The sequence below is a fragment of the Chrysemys picta genome, chromosome 22, assembly GCF_011386835.1.
Source record: "Chrysemys picta bellii isolate R12L10 chromosome 22, ASM1138683v2, whole genome shotgun sequence".
NCBI lineage: Eukaryota > Metazoa > Chordata > Testudines > Emydidae > Chrysemys > Chrysemys picta.
Window position 1 is genome coordinate 3,242,636 of NC_088812.1, and position 15,547 is coordinate 3,258,182.

The 15,547-nt window shown below is 45.2% G+C and overlaps 2 protein-coding genes across 6 annotated transcripts; one reads left to right on the forward strand and one right to left on the reverse strand.

The window, feature by feature from the left end:
• The first annotated feature begins 121 nt into the window (after positions 1-121).
• LOC101935681 (tigger transposable element-derived protein 1-like) lies at positions 122-15,189 on the forward strand. 5 transcript variants are annotated; one of them, XR_010594338.1, is made up of 4 exons: positions 122-1,524; positions 1,753-3,899; positions 13,300-13,336; positions 14,692-15,189. XR_010594338.1 is itself a non-coding variant. In XM_065575583.1 (2 exons), the coding sequence occupies exon 2, from the start codon at positions 2,062-2,064 to the stop codon at positions 3,835-3,837; it is 1,776 nt and encodes a 591-aa protein (XP_065431655.1). In that variant the 5' UTR covers positions 122-1,524; positions 1,753-2,061; the 3' UTR covers positions 3,838-4,098. The 5 variants fall into 5 exon arrangements, 2 of the variants coding, with proteins under 2 accessions (XP_065431655.1, XP_042700375.2); XR_010594337.1 differs by lacking the exon at positions 13,300-13,336; XR_010594339.1 differs by lacking the exons at positions 13,300-13,336; positions 14,692-15,189 and adding an exon at positions 4,945-7,810.
• SYCE2 (synaptonemal complex central element protein 2) lies at positions 4,058-14,041 on the reverse strand. The gene is made up of 3 exons (XM_024101264.3): positions 11,406-14,041; positions 9,065-9,275; positions 4,058-4,713 (listed from the first exon to the last, which is right to left on the reverse strand). Exons 1-3 carry the CDS (start codon positions 11,558-11,560, stop codon positions 4,519-4,521), a joined length of 561 nt encoding a protein of 186 aa, XP_023957032.1. The 5' UTR covers positions 11,561-14,041; the 3' UTR covers positions 4,058-4,518.
• Positions 15,190-15,547: the final 358 nt, after the last annotated feature.

The following is a 15,547-nucleotide window of genomic DNA, read 5'->3' on the forward strand; positions in this document are numbered from 1 at the left end:
TTTGTAGTGGTTAGTTGTTTATGTACCCTACAGCCCGCTGCTGAACTGTGTAAAGTGGGCCATAGACTGTTAACATTCGGTGGCTGGTTTCCCTGGCCATTGCAAAACAGAAGAAAATGATCAGCAAACGGCTGCGTTCAAATTTCACATCCCTTCACTCAAAGGTAACTGTCTTGACTCGGGAAGAGTGTTGTGACCTCTCAGATTGTAGGTCTTGGGAGTGAGCGGTGAAGTCTGAGCAGGTGCAGAGTGGCTGAGCACAGACCAAGATGTTCAGTAACTCACCATAATGCTCCCACAGTCATCAGAACAGAAGGATTGGAAATGTGTCCCTCAGGTTGTGTATATGAGATGTAGTCATGGGAGGTCTGGGTGCCCAACTTGACTCCCGTCGGGGAACATTTTTCCAGACACCAGGGCCAGATTGTTCAAGTGCTTGTACCCCACAATCGGAGCCAGATTTTTGAGAGATGTCAACGCCTGATGCCCTGAGCTCTTCTAGTGTTCTGGGCCCGATGGTGGATGCTGAATTCTCTTGAAACTTCTGGCCCTCGGGCCTGACTGTTTTACCGAGGTGTTAGGCTCAAGTGCTCAGGTATGACAGTGATGGGGTGGTATAAGAACCTACGCAGAATAGCTGCCCTAGCTCTAGTGATGTGCTGGTGGTTGAGTTTTCAGTGCACGCTCCAGCCCTGCACTAGAACCAGTCTGTTCAATACCAGAATTGTACTGTAGTCTATCTGCCAGCTGTGTCCAGCTTGCTGAACGGCTGGAGCCAAACTCAATCCTAACCGAGGCAGGTGGTTGAGCTCTTGATCCCTGGCAAATAGGTTACAAGAAAGCAAAGGTTCATACAGGCAACTGCCATGGCCTATGACTACATGTAGCTCCAGATTTTTTTTCGAAGTGCTCAACACCCAACTCTTGACAATCTGGCCTGTACTGTTCATTATATGAAATAGAAATTGGACCAAGAGTCGGAGATGTGCCTGTATTAAGGGGATTAGACAGCTGAGCCATCCTTGCTCGAAAACTCTTTAACAGCCAGGGGGGTATCTCTGGATTGATCCACCTGCAACGACCCTTCACCACCACACCATTTCAGGTCCCATGACTGTGGCAAAAAGTCCCAGCTCACCTACATGTGCTAAGACAATTGGGGCTGCCCCAGGAGTTATAAAATAGCTGTGTCCAGCATTGGGAAACTGGAACAATATATAAACCGAACTTGCAAGTTTTCTGATATGCTAGCTGTGACTCACGGGGGAAAGTGGCTTCTCAGGACAGAAAGTGCTGTGCTACTACCCATCCCTTCCCCTCCTCCTCTTCCCCCCCCCCCCCATGTCTACACTACCCTCCGGATCGGCGGGTAGCGATCGATCCAGCAGGGGTCGATTTATCGCGTCTAGTCTAGACGTGATAAATCGATCCCCGAGCGCTCTCCTGTCGACTCCTGTACTCCACCTCCGGGAGAAGTTGACCGGGGAGCAGCAGCAGTCGATTCACCACGGTGAAGACACCAGGGTAAGTTGATCTAAGTAAATGTAGTGTAGACCAGGGTGCTTGTAGGTCTGATGGGTAGCAGAACAGGTTCTGTTTTCAGCCCCTGCGTAAGTGGTCTTTTTGTTCTCTCCTTTTGAGAATAATAAGGGTTTATCAGGAACAGCAGCTGAAACTCTGTTCTCCTGTAAAGAAACTGAGGGACAGAATCTTATATTTTTGCTTTAAATCCCATTGTGTTTTTCATATCAGCACAGATAGCGGTTGGAAATAACGAACAGGCAAGTCACTGAAGGAGACGTTTACAGCTACCGACGTTACGCAAGACCTGACTTACGCAAATTCAACCTTATGCAAAAAGTTCCATAAGGCATAAATAAAATGTTCGAGTTGCAGAAAATATTGCGTAACGTACGGGAATGCAAAGTACTGTAGTGCGGTGTGCAGAGGAATACAGCATCTCCTACAAGGGAAGGCTTTGCGCTCTCACAGCCTCTCAGTCTCGTGTTATTTCAGTGATACTGGATTTATGTTATTTCACCCTGTTATTTCATTCAAATCATGCCTGGAAAGCAACCAAGTGATGGCAAGCGTGCAGGACCAGTTCGTAAGAGAAAGAAGATTGATTTAGAGCAGAAAATGAAAATAGTGAAAAAGTATGAAGGCGGACAAAGCCTGTCGTCAATTGCTCGTGAACTCGATTTGGCTACCTCAACAGTGAAAAGTATTTTGAATGATAGTGCACGCATAAAAGAGCACGTGAAAGGCTCAGCTCCTTTAAAATCAACAGTCATAACGAAGCAGCGTTCTGGCGCTATCTATGAAATGGAAAAGTTATTAACAATATGGATGGACGATCAGATTCAAAAATGTGTGCCGCTTAGCCTAATGATTATTCAAGCGAAGGCTAAAAGTATTTTCGAAGACGTAAAGGGAAAATACAGTGACCCTAACGCAAAGTTTGTGGCTAGTCACGGGTGGTTTAATAGATTTAAACAACGTGCAAATTTTCACAATGTAAACGTGAGTGGTGAGGCTGCTAGTGCTGACACAAAAGCAGCTGAAAAGTATCCCGAAGTGTTACGAAAACTTATAGAAGAAGGTGGTTATACAGCACAGCAAATCTTTAACGTCGACGAAACTGGATTATTTTGGAAAAAAATGCCAGACAGAACATACATTTCAAAAGAGGAAAAGACGATGCCAGGGTTTAAGGCTGCGAAAGATAGGCTAACGCTTTTGCTTGGGGCTAATGCAGCTGGAGATTGCAAATTGAAACCGTTGCTTGTTTATCATTCAGAAAATCCCCGTGCGTTTAAAGGCATTAGCAAGGCTACCCTTCCAGTTCATTTCCGTTCAAATGGAAAGGCTTGGATCACAACGGCACTTTTCGAAGACTGGTTTATAAATTTGTTTATCCCCGAAGTGGAAAAATTCTGCAGAGAAAACGACATCCCGTTCAAGATTATGCTTATCGTCGATAATGCTCCTGGACATCCCGCACATTTAGATGACTTTCACCCTAATGTAAAAGTCGTGTTTCTGCCTCCTAACAAGACTTCGATCCTACAGCCCATGGATCAGGGGGTCATTGCTAATTTTAAAGCCTATTATCTACGAAGAACATTTGCACAGGCAGTAGAAGCAACTGACAGAGAGACTGGCAAGACTTTACGTGATTTTTGGAACTCATATAACATTTACCAAGCCATCATAAACATTGCTAAGGCCTGGGCAGAGGTTACCCAGGTTTGTTTGAATGCCGTATGGAAGAAAGCATGCCCACAGTTCGTACGCAGCTTTAAAGGTTTCGAAAAAGACAAAACATATGAGGAGGTGGCAGATGAAATTGTGAAGCTTGCCGAGCAGCTTGAGCTGGAGGTTGATGTTGGCGATGTGGATGAGTTTATCGAATCCCATGGAGCTGAATTATCAAATGAGGATCTCATGGAATTAGAAGCAGCAAAAGTAAAAGAGCAGACTGAAGCGGAGGATGAAGTTGAAGAAGTAGAAGAGCCACGACACTTCAACACTAAGGAGATGGCACTTGCATTTCGTGAGATTGACTCTGCAATGGCAAGGTTTGAGAAGATGGACCCCAACTCCTCACGATTCTTGAAAGTGAACAGAGGCATTGACGAAACGCTGGCCTGTTATAGACAGATATATGAAGAGAAGAAAAAGGCCACTATCCAGTCATCTCTCGATAAGTTTGTAAGGAAGGTTGAAAGGCCTGCAATGTCCACATCTCCACCGCCTTCCACCTCCAAAGCCCCCTCTGACGACCCCGATGATGTAATGCCTGTCTCCTCCTCTCCTTCCTCATCTACAAATTAAGCCCATTGTCATCCGCCACCAAAATGGAGCCTTCAGCGTGCCAGGATAATAATAGGATTAAGGTAAATGTAATATTTTTGTTGTAATTGTTTGGTTTTTTTATGCTTGCACAATATACGTTTCCAACTTATGTAAAATTTGGGTTATGCAAGGCTTTCCGGAACAGAACAATTGCGTAAGTCAGGGAGTGTCTGTATTGATAAACCAACAAAGTGGAATGTAACATTCATGTGATCTTTATAAAATGCCTTTTACAATAAACAGTGCTATGAGACAGTTAGCGACAACAATCTCCCCCTGGCACGCTGGAAGAAAGACATTTCAAAAGCAGCAGGGTGCGGAAGTTTGACAAGAGCCACTGGCCACTGCATAATCCTTTTGTATCTTCCGTAGACTTTAATTACATCTCACCTATTCCCACTTTTATAAAGACTGAATCTTACCAGGCGTGTTTTTTAACCTGTCTGGCTCTCATGCCCTTTAGGATACTATCAGAGCTTGAAAGTTCAGGAGTTTTTAAAATAACTTTAACAATCAAACAAACTGCAACAGGAATAGAAAAAGAGGCCCTTATCTGACCTGTAGTCTTGTTTTTCCTTTTGCATCAGAATAGTAGCTACACAATGGTTTGAGTGGTTCATTTGGGCTTTTGATTCCAGCTGGCCCTTCTTCCTAGTGTTCTCACACCTCTGGCTGCACGCACAAGTCTTTATAAGCTGCCTCCACAGTGTGGCAGACTTGTCTGAGCTCCGTTTGGATCTGGCTGATCCTCTCCATTATCTCGGAGAGCTCTTGGAGCTTATCCTGCATTTGCTTGTTATGGCGATCGTAAATGAGAAACATCATTTCCTCCAGCTTCTCCGCCAAACTCGAAACCTTTTGGAGTGCAAGGAAAGACAGGCCTTAGGAATTAAAATGGACCAGAGGCTGATGGCTTGAATATTAAGGGTTGCATTGTCCCCCTACTCCCAGAGTAACAGGATGCAACTACTGTTGATTTCATGTTGGGATGGGTCTGAGTCTTGCCCTAAGTGTGACTTTTTTTCATGAGTTTTAGACAGAATGGACTAAAACTGATCTCTGCATAAATGTAAATGCTTCTTGCAGGCTTCTTGCACCATCTTCTGAAAGCATGTGGAGTTGGCTGTGTGAGAGCCAGGATACTGACTCAAGGGACTGCTAGCCTGGGCCAGGCTGGCAATTTCCTATGCAGACCCCAGCCCTGCAGCTGGTCCATGCAGCACTTCAATGCAACTCCATGAGGATCTGCCTGCATGGATCTGAATGCAGGAGTGGGATCTTCATGGGACATACAGGAGGATTCTGGCTTACTAGAGGCCATGTGCTCCAGAGACCAGGGCATTGGACCGCAATTCAGGACCCCTGGGTTCTATTCCCAACTTGCCCAGGAGTTAGGTGGCTAGTGTGATTTTTCAAAAGCCCCAAGCTGCATTTTTAGGGCTCCTAAATACTTTTGAAAATCTGGCCCAAAGCTTTAATGGCAGCCTCAGCAATGGTAAGGTGGAAATAACTTCCCAAATGCATGGAATGCGGGACAGTCAGATGTGCTGAGCTGCTGCTGGGAGAGGCCATGATGAAGGTTTTGCGAGTGCCTGTGTGAAATGGGAGGCGTGTTGGTTTCTGCGTCTGTTGGAGATGCAAGTGGAAGCTTTATGGCCTGTTGGAGTGCGTTCGACAACAGCGATCAGAAGGTGGTAAAGAATTCAACTTACTTTCCTCTTAACTTAGCTCCATGCTTTGAAGGCACTGGCATAAAATGAAGCTTTGGTTTGTTATTCCATTTGCATAATAATCCCTAGTTTTTATCAGTAGATCTCAAAGTACTTCACAAAGGAGGTCAGTACCATTATCCCCATGGGGACCTTGAGGCACAAAGAGGTGAAGTCACTTGTCCAAGGTCACCCAGCAGGCCAATTGCAGAGCCACGAATATAACCTTGGTCTCCTGGGTCCTAGTCCAGTAGGGTATCCTATAAGCCACACTACCTCTCTTAATAATAATAATAATTAATAAATATCTCACTCTCATATAGCACTTGAGAAGCCTGGGTTCTATTCCCAGCTCTTCCACAGGCCTGCTGGGTGAGCATGGACAAGTCATGTTGACCTGTGCCTCGGTTTCCCCATTTTACAATGATTCTGACCATTTGTAAGGTGCTTTGAGATCTATGAATGAAAAGTGCTAGATAAGAGCCAGGCGTTCTTATATATATTACACGTTAGTGTCACGGCAAACCCGGTGGCTGAACTTTGTGACTTTGTCCTCACCCACAACTATTTGACATTTGGGAACAATGTATACCTTCAAGTCAGCAGCACTGCTATGGGTACCTGCATGGCCCCACAGTATGCCAACATTTTTATGACTGACTTAGAACAACGCTTCCTCGGCTCTCGTCCCCTAATGCCCCTACTCTACTTGCGGTACATTGATGACATCTTCATCATCTGGACCCATGGAAAAGAAGCCTTTGAGGAATTCCACCATGATTTCAACAATTTCCATCCCACCATCAACCTCAGCCTGGACCAGTCCACACAGGAGATCCACTTCCTGGACACTACAGTGCTAATAAGCGATGGTCACATAAACACCACCCTATACCGGAAACCTACTGACCGCTATATTTACCTGCATGCCTCCAGCTTTCATCCAGACCACATCACATGATCCATTGTCTACAGCCAAGCTCTAAGATACAAGCACATTTGCTCCTATCCCTTGGACAGAGACAAAACACCTACACGATCTCTATCAAGCGTTCTTAAAACTACAGTACCCGCTTGCTGAAGTGAAGAAACCAATTGACAGAGCCAGAAGAATACCCAGAAATCAGCTACTCCAGGACAGGCCCAACAAAGAAAGTAACAGAACGCCACTAGCCGTCACCTTCAGCCCCCAACTAAAACCTCTCCAGCACATCATCAAGGATCTACAACCTATCCTGACGGACGATCCTTCACTCTCACAGATTGTGGGAGACAGGCCAGTCCTCGCTTACAGACGGCCCCCCAACCTGAAGCAAATACTCACCAGCAATCCAAGTGCTATTGGCCTGCTAAACCTAGGGTTGTGAGTTCAATCCTTGAAGGGGCCATTTAGGGGAACTGGGGTAAAAATCTGTCTGGGGATTGGTCCTGCTTTGAGCAGGGGTTTGGACTAGATGACCTCCTGAGGTCCCTTCCAACTCTGGTATTCTATGATTCTATTCTAACCACACACCAAAAACACTAACCCAGGAACCTATCCTTGCAACAAAGCCCGTTGCCAACTCTGTTCACATATCTATTCAAGGGACACCATCATAGGACCTAATCACATCAGCCACACCATCAGAGGCTCGATCACCTGCACATCTACCAATGTGATATATGCCATCATGTGCCAGCAATGCTCCTCTGCCATGTACAGTGGCCAAACCGGACAGTCTCTACGCAAAAGAATAAATGGACACAAATCAGATGTCAAGAATTATAACATTAGAAAAACAGTCGGAGAACACTTCAACCTCCCTGGTCATTCAATTACAGACCTAAAAGTCACAATTCCCCAACAAAAAAACTTCAAAAACAGACTCCAGTGAGAAACTGCAGAACTGGAATTAATGTGCAAACGGGACACCATTAAATTAGCTTGAATAAAGACTGTGAGTGGATGGGTCATTACACAAAGTAAAAACTATTTCCCCATGCTAATTTTCCCCCCACTGTTTTCAACTGTTTGAAATGGGCCATCCTGATTATCACTACAAAAGTTTTTTTTCTTCTGCTGATAATATCCCACCTTAATTGATTAGTCTCGTTATAATTGGAATGGCAACACCCTTTTTTTCATGTTCTCTTTGTATATATCTCTTCCTACTGTAATTTCCACTGCATGCATCCGATGAAGTGGGTTTTAGCCCACGGAAGCTTATGCCCAAATAAATGTGTTAGTCTCTCAGGTGCCACAAGTACTCCTCGTTCTTTTTGCTGATACAGACTAACACGGCTACCACTCTGAAACGTTAGAGTCTCTGTCTGATTTTATAATGGAAAGCTCCCCGCTGTTGCATTACTTTTCTCTACATTTACATAAAATATGCTTCAAAGCATCTGATTTAATGCCTCAGAGACATGGAGGACACTCAGACTGGTGATCTGTGACTGATGCAGTTAGAATAACATGATTAAAATACATGAAATAAACATTCTGTGGATGCACAATCTTGAATGTTGTGTGTGCGGTCAGGGTGGAGAGGAGATTAGCGAGGCGGATGAAACGGGTTGCTGCATTTCGCAGCGATTCAAGTTAGTGTCTCTGAGGCGTGATATTGGGATTTCACTTCTGTTGGCAAGTAAAGTGGTTTTACATTGAAAACAAGCGCTCTACTGATTTGCTGTAACATAGCAGAGAATTAGAGAACATGGAGACTGACAGGGTCCATCTCCTTTCAAGTAGAGTCTAGCTGCTGTTCCCCTCTTTTGTTCTGTCCAATCTACTTTTAAATGCTTTATACAGTGAAACTCCCCCCACTTTCCTTGGGGAAATGATTCCATAACCCAGTATGGGTCCCTGGGAAGAAGACCCATGTGAGAAGAGGACCTTCCTCACACAGCTTTTCCCACTCCCATGAGAATGGAGGGCTCAGCATCCCTCCCCTCGGCCCGGTTGTCCTGGGGGGGTGGGGGGGAAGCATGACTATTGGAGGAGGGGTGGGGGTTGGAGAATGCTGCACCCAGTGAAGTTCAAAAGGAATAGACAACACCGTTCTGGGCTGTATTACCTTCCCACCGCGCTACCACCGTGCTGTGTGATGTATCCCTCTGAGGAGAGGCCCTAGTACACCTCTTGCTTGGGAGGGCCTTCTAGGGAAACTCCAGGGTGTGTGTGAGAGGAGGGATGCAATTGGAAGCACAGGCCTTTCCTGCAGAAGTCTTTGGTCTCAGGCCAATCCCCTGGGATCTATGCTGGGTCCAGTTGCCTGTTCCAGCCCAGGGCAAACCCTACCTCCGTGCTGGAATGACATGGGGTTTATATCATGGAAGGGGGCAATCCATCCCTATGATACCCCCCCATGCACACACACACTCTCTCTCTCTCTCTCTCTCTCTCCTTTGCTCAGCATTAAAGCGCCGCCTCTTTCACCAAACTAGCTAACTTCTCTTCCATCCTTTGGCTTCCACCCTCGAGCCCTTGTATGTAGCCATCTCAATATCCACTTCACCTTCAGCATGAGGCTCTCTCTGAAATTGCTCATGACAGTGTGGTCTTTCTTCCGGTTCTCGTTGATCTTCTCAATCAGCTGCTGCGTTCTTCTCTGCAGATTTTCAATGTTTGAATCCAGGGCTGCGAAATAATTGGATGACTTGCCGTCCAATGCTGCTACGGGCCCATCTGCAGTGGGGCAGAGCAATGATGTGCTGGGCGATTCCTTCCTGCATTTAAATTGAAATAAATGAGCATGTGTTGTATTCCTCTGTACCCCAAGTTACACTCAAAGGCCAAAACTCAGGGGAGTTTGAGGACTCATTGTGAAAGCATCTGCTTTGTTTCCAGATAAGAGTAACTGACATATCTGAAGCAAGGGGGGAAGTTTACCTGCTCTGTGGAAAAAGTAAACTTCCCATCCTTTCCCTTGCTGTCATTCCTAAAGAAAGGGAGCATTTTAAAACCAAACATAGAAGGTCAGATCCTCCCCTGGTGCCTTTGTGCATGTAAAAAGGCTGCAGCTGTACAAAACTACCCTCACAATTCAATACATGAAGAAAAATTACAAAGACTAGAGCCAAAGTTATCCAGCAAAATCAGATGCCAGAGAAAACTGCTGCCAGCTATTTTGTTAATTTCTCTCATGTGGGAATTTTAGTTCTTTACATTTGTTTATTCAATAATGAAAGCAGCTTATTAACCAGAATCCATTCATCATAAACTTGACAGCTCCTGTGTTGGCTAATTCTATTTTATAAAGGAAATACAGAGTCCCTGTTGGCTGACTTGTTTGTGAAACTACTTCTGCAGTGCTAGCAAAATTGACAGTTAATTCCATTTGATGGGGGGGGAAATGACCCACATGATGAGCACCCTCAGGTTCTAAACCAGTACCCTTGCCATGGAAGGCAGTGTGCTTAGGATCGGCCTGCTGGGTACATTATTGCATTAGCACATTACACACTACTGATCAGGATCCCCGCTCAACTCCTGATGCTATTGGCCGGCACTCCTACGTCAGTGTTTCTTAACCTTGCCTTGTGTTGGCATTTGGTCCTGAGGAGGCGTGGAGGAAATGGGTCTAAATAAACCAAGCCATCTGCCAAGGTGAAGCAGCTCATTGATGGAATTAAAAGCCAGAGACACCTGCTGTTGATTAGCTCTGTCCTCTTGTACAGAAGTACCAGTAAACAACCTACATGCCAGGTGGCTTTGTATACACTCCACCTGCGTGCACTGTATGTACGCACCTACTGCAAGAGAGGCGGTGTGGTCCAGTGGATGGGGCACTGCACTGGGAGTCACGAGATCTGGGTTCTAAATAAATACACTAAAAGGGTCAGGGGCTGGGAGCCATTTAAGTCCCATAGAAAGGAATTGAAAGACTAACTGCTCCCATCCAAGGGCTTGTCTACACACAGCTTTTGTATCAGTTTCAAACCAGTACAGGGGGGATGGAACAATTTGTATAGTGGAGGTGCTGTGAGTCATTGAACCAAACTGTAAACCCTGTATAGAGTGGAATCCACTTCAAGCCCGGAGGTGCAGCAGTACAACCCTGTAGTGTGGATACTGTTAGCTTCATGTAGGGCTCGTCTCGGGAAAATTAAACCAATATGGTTATAACTCATCTGACTGTCTTTTTTTTTCAGTGTAGCATGTCATTGCATCCATACACTAGGGGTATCCCAATGTAACTATACTAAACTAATATCTAATCATACCCCTCACTGAAAGCATTCCATTGGTCCAAAGCCTGCGTTTAGAGTAGCCGTAAATGCACTGGCCGTCACCACCTCTTTAAAAGCAGTAGCTGTCCTGGGAACCACTTTATAGGACTTAAAATGAGTGATTCTGCCTGTGCCTAACACAGAGAATGTGGGAGTCATTAATTAGACAGCACTTTGCATCAGGAGATCTCAAAGCACTTTACAAAATTGGTCAGTATCATTACTCTCATTTTACAGATGGGGAAGCTGAGGCACGGGCCTTTACTTGCCCAAAGTCACCCAGCAAACTAGTGGCAGAGCCAGCAATTGAACCTAGGTCTCCTGAGTGCCATTCCAGTGCACTATCCATTGGGAAACACTGCCTCCAAACTAACTTTTTAACTTAAGAATGCAATTAGACACATTGTCCATACCCAATTATATTAATTAGAAAACCTAGGCTGAATACAGGCTGGGAAATTGCTACAATTAACATGAACAACCAGGGCATTCCCAACTATATATTTATTAAGAACACATTTCTCCTTTGGGAAGTTTCTGTTGGCATATTCATGGCACAAGGCACAGCATTTTCTCCCCTTTCTCTGGCTCTCAGCAAATCTTAGAAGTCTGTGCAAAACTCCTCACCTGGACAGGCTCTCACTATGTAATTCACGTCTTTCTACATCATCAAAGAACGGGCTGTCCGGTTTAGCCTGCTCATCTTCTGGCTCTGGACTTTCACATTCCTGATTAGACATCGTAACCTTTAAAAAATAGAGAGATTGTTCAGGAGGCTGCATGGATCAGGCACTGAATTGGGACTTATTCTAGCCCTTGGCTCTGCCACTAATTTGCTGTGTGACCCTTCTGCCTTGTCTATTTAGAGTAGGAGCTCTCCAGGGCAGGGACTGTCTCTTACAAAGTATTTGTACAACACTTAGCAAAATGGGGCCCTGATCTTGGTGCAGCCTCTAGTCTCTAAAGTAACACATATAATTAATAAGAATAACAGGCTCAAAATCACTGACCTGCATGAGCTACTAAAGCAAACTGAGAGTTTTAAACATATTCAGTAGAGCTTGATGGGAACTTTTGATGATGTTTCTTGGGGCGGGGGTGTGGAAAATGCTGATTCTTCCTAACTGAATCTTCCCATGGGACCATGTCAGTTTCGATTAATTTTTTGTTTTGAAAAAGAAAATTTTGAACAATATCAAAAGAGCCGTTTTTGACATGTTCATAATTAAACATTTGGAATTTTCAGTTCAAAACTACTTTTTGTTTAAAAATGTATGTTATTTTATATTTTTAAAATAAAAAAGGTCAAAACTGAAACACGACAGATTGAATTAATGGAAAGGAAATATTTCAGTTTACCCCAAATGATTTTTTTCAGTGTTTCAGTTTATGAAAAATTTTGAGATTTTGGCTGTTCGTCCCTGTTTGGAACCAGGAAAAAAGTCAAACGCTCAAAATTTGTCATAGGATGGGAAATCCATTTCCTGACCAGCTCTAACATTGAGTCTGTTTCTCTTCTACACTAGTTTTACACTGATATAATTTCACTGGAGTTACTCCCAAGACAGCTGGACAAAATACGCTATTTTTATCTATGACTTGATTTCGCTTGGAGAGTTTGAAATAATCTGTATTTTATTAGATGTATTTTAGGACAAAATTTGCTAAACTGATATTTATTGTAAGAAAAACTGTTAAAACACTGAGGATATATATATAAAAATAAAGACACAGCTACTCTAACCTCTGTAGAGGACTATGAAATTACATCCATCTAGAAACATTTTTAGCTTTCTAGCTCTATAAGTCAATTGTATTTACCTAGATTGTAAATTCTGCGGGATAATGAATGTCTTTTTGTTATGGGTGTATGTACAGCATCTAACACTATCCCCAGGCAAGAGGTTCTAGCAATTACTATAATAATAATAATTAATAATAAAGCACCTAGAACCTACACTGGTTAGCTGGATTTGAAAGTGTAACCTTGTCTGACCTCAACCAAGTTCTTCAAAACTCTATAGGAAATTAATTTTGAAAAGGAGAGGTAAGTATACGATTGTTAAATTCACATCATTTACTAAGCTGAAATGTTGCAGGATGCTAGCTGTTGACCAGTCATTACAATTCCGCTCCACACCCTCCCTCCTTTATATAACTAGCTAAGTTTTACTGGGAAAAACCTGACTTCTGGATTCCCTGCTCTGAGGATATTAGCTGTTTTTCTTAAAGCCCCAGCTCCTGGGATCATGTGAGCATCTCAGTTTTCATTAAAAACAAAAAACTGAAAGAAGTCATTCCTAGGTCTTGTGGTTGAGGAAAAATGCTTGAAATCATGACCCCCTAAAGACAGCAAATAATCAGAAACCCACATTTATTTGTCTATTCAGTATTTTTAAACCAATCTCATGATTTTTTTTAGGATTTGGGGTTGGATTTGGGGGGGTTGGCAGTACTGTGACTCTTAATATTTGCTTTTTAAAAAAATAAATTGATCAAAGATTTTCTCATGCTCAAAAAGGTCCTAAAAGAATTCCCACTGAGTCTGAATACTGATGGTAAGCGTTAAGCCGCTGTATATTTATATATATAAAAACCCCTCTAATTTTATTTAATTCTGTAAGGTGGGGTGTTTTGTTTTGTTCCCTCCTATGGGTGAAGGGGCTCCTATACCCCCATAGGAGCATGCGGTGCCCTATAGCAAGGCTGGGGGGATCCCCAATGAACAGGTGTGAGGAGCCCCTAGGGAAGAGGACCCCCACATGGGACAGCTGTAGCCAGGCTCACAGTGGGGGAGACCCCATAGGGGGGTGAGGAGCCCATGGGGAGAGGATCCCCCATAGATGGATGAGGACCCAATATCAGGGCTCACCAGGGGGATTCCATATAGAACTGGGGGGCCTATATTGGGGCTCCCAGGGGGGCCCATATAGAACTGGGGGGCAGTATTGGGGCTCCCATATATATGTGGGCCCCTCTATGATATCAAGCTTCCCAGTAGGGGCCCTGTAGAGGGGCTCCCCCCCAGAGATGGGGCTGGATCGGGGCTCCCAGCGCCCCTCCCCCCTCACCACAGCTTTTCCCGCCACTTCCCCGCCCCTCAACGGCCCAGCTGAGGAGGGGGGGGGGCCGGGGCCGGGGACTGGGCCGGAGAATGCCAGCCCTGCTGGCCAATCAGCGCCCTCCCCGCCCTCAGCTCCTCCAATGAGAGGTCGAGAGGGCATGAAGCAAGGGAGTGAGGGGGTTGGGCTGGGGGGAGTCCAGTCTGGGGGAGGCAGAGGTGGTGGGGTGCAGGCTGGGGGAAGGAATGAGGGGGTCCAGGCTGAAGGGGGGTCCAGGCTGGGGGAGGGGGGCTGAGCTGGGGGGTGGGTCTAGGCTAGGGGAAGGGGGCTGGGGTGGGGTCCAGGCTGGGGGAGGGGGGGCTGAGCTGGGGGGTGGGTCTAGGCTAGGGGAAGGGGGCTGGGGTGGGGTCCAGGCTGGGGGAGGGGGCCTGAGCTGGGGTCTAGTTTGGGGGAAGGGCTGAGGGGGTCCAGGCTGGGGGAGGGGAGGCACATCCAACCACAGCACAGTTTGGCAGAATTAGTTACTCGAAAGACAGCTGGACTAGCAGGGGGCCTGGGTGTAGACAACTGCAGTGTTAGGGGGACTTTCATCCCCCCTAATCTAGAGATTGCACTAATAAAGGAAACACTGAGTTTGGAGCAGAAGCTCCCCCCCCCAAAAAAAAAGCATTGTTTACACCCCTGGTGCGGGTGGGGATTGAGGGGTATCAGTAGCTGGGGTTGAGATTGAAGGACATTAGCAGAGCTGTGGGGGATGGATAGCTCAGGACTGACTAGCTCTAGAAATATGGGTTACTTGTGGTGTGGAAAAGCTCTGCTCATTTCTCCCCGTTTTCTCCATTCAATCCTAGGTGGCCATAGGACAGGAAACCAGTCGGAGAACACTTCAACCTCCCTGGTCACTCAATTACAGACCTCAAAGTCGCAATACTCCAACAAAAAAACTTCAAAAACAGACTCCAACGAGAGACTGCAGAACTGGAATTAATTTGCAAACTTGACACCATTAAATTAGGCTTGAATAAAGACTGGGAGTGGATGGGTCATTACACAAAGTAAAACCTATTCCCCATGCTAATTTCCCCCACACACACTGTTACTCACACCTTCTTGTCAACTGTTGGAAAAGGGCCATCCAGATTATCACTACAAAAGTTTTTCTTCTCTTGCTGATAATAGCCCACCTTAACTGATTACTCTCGTTATAGCTGGTATGGCAACACCCATTTTTTCATGTTCTCTGTGTGTATATATATCTTCCTACTGTATTTTCCACTGCATGCATCCGATGAAGTGGATTTTAGCCCACGAAAGCTTACGCTCAAATAAATGGCTTAGTCTCTAAGGTGCCACAAGTACTCCTCGTTCTTTTTTTAAAGAAATTCTAGATAGCCACAGATTTCTGGCAGGTTTCAGGTGCGTTGGGAGAGCTATTTGGAGAAGCATGAACATCATCTACCCTCACTTGTTGCTTTAGCCCCTAGGAGAGGCTCACCCACAAGAGATTTTGGTCTCTGTGGCTCAGAAGCGCAGCGCATCCCCACATCTTGCTGTGTATGCACCTCCCTGGCGTTCTTCATGCCCATCTGAATGCAACAGGTTCCCACCAGTAAGAAATGAAAATAAACTGGCAGTTGCCAGCGGTGCTGAAAACACGATGATTATAGACAGAGGCACTCTTGGTCTCATGGCGAGAGGGCTCTTTAA

Coding starts and splice junctions, on each gene's coding strand:
- LOC101935681 (XM_065575583.1), top strand. CDS start 2,062: ATGCCTGGAAAGCAACCAAGTGATGGCAAGCGTGCAGGACCAGTTCGT.
- SYCE2 (XM_024101264.3), bottom strand. CDS start 11,560: ATGCAGCCTCCTGAACAATCTCTCTATTTTTTAAAGGTTACGATGTCT. Junction 9,276..11,405: donor CATAGTGAGAGCCTGTCCAG/GTGAGGAGTTTT, acceptor ATTTAAATGCAG/GAAGGAATCGCCCAGCACAT. Junction 4,714..9,064: donor GAGAGAGCCTCATGCTGAAG/GTGAAGTGGATA, acceptor GCACTCCAAAAG/GTTTCGAGTTTGGCGGAGAA.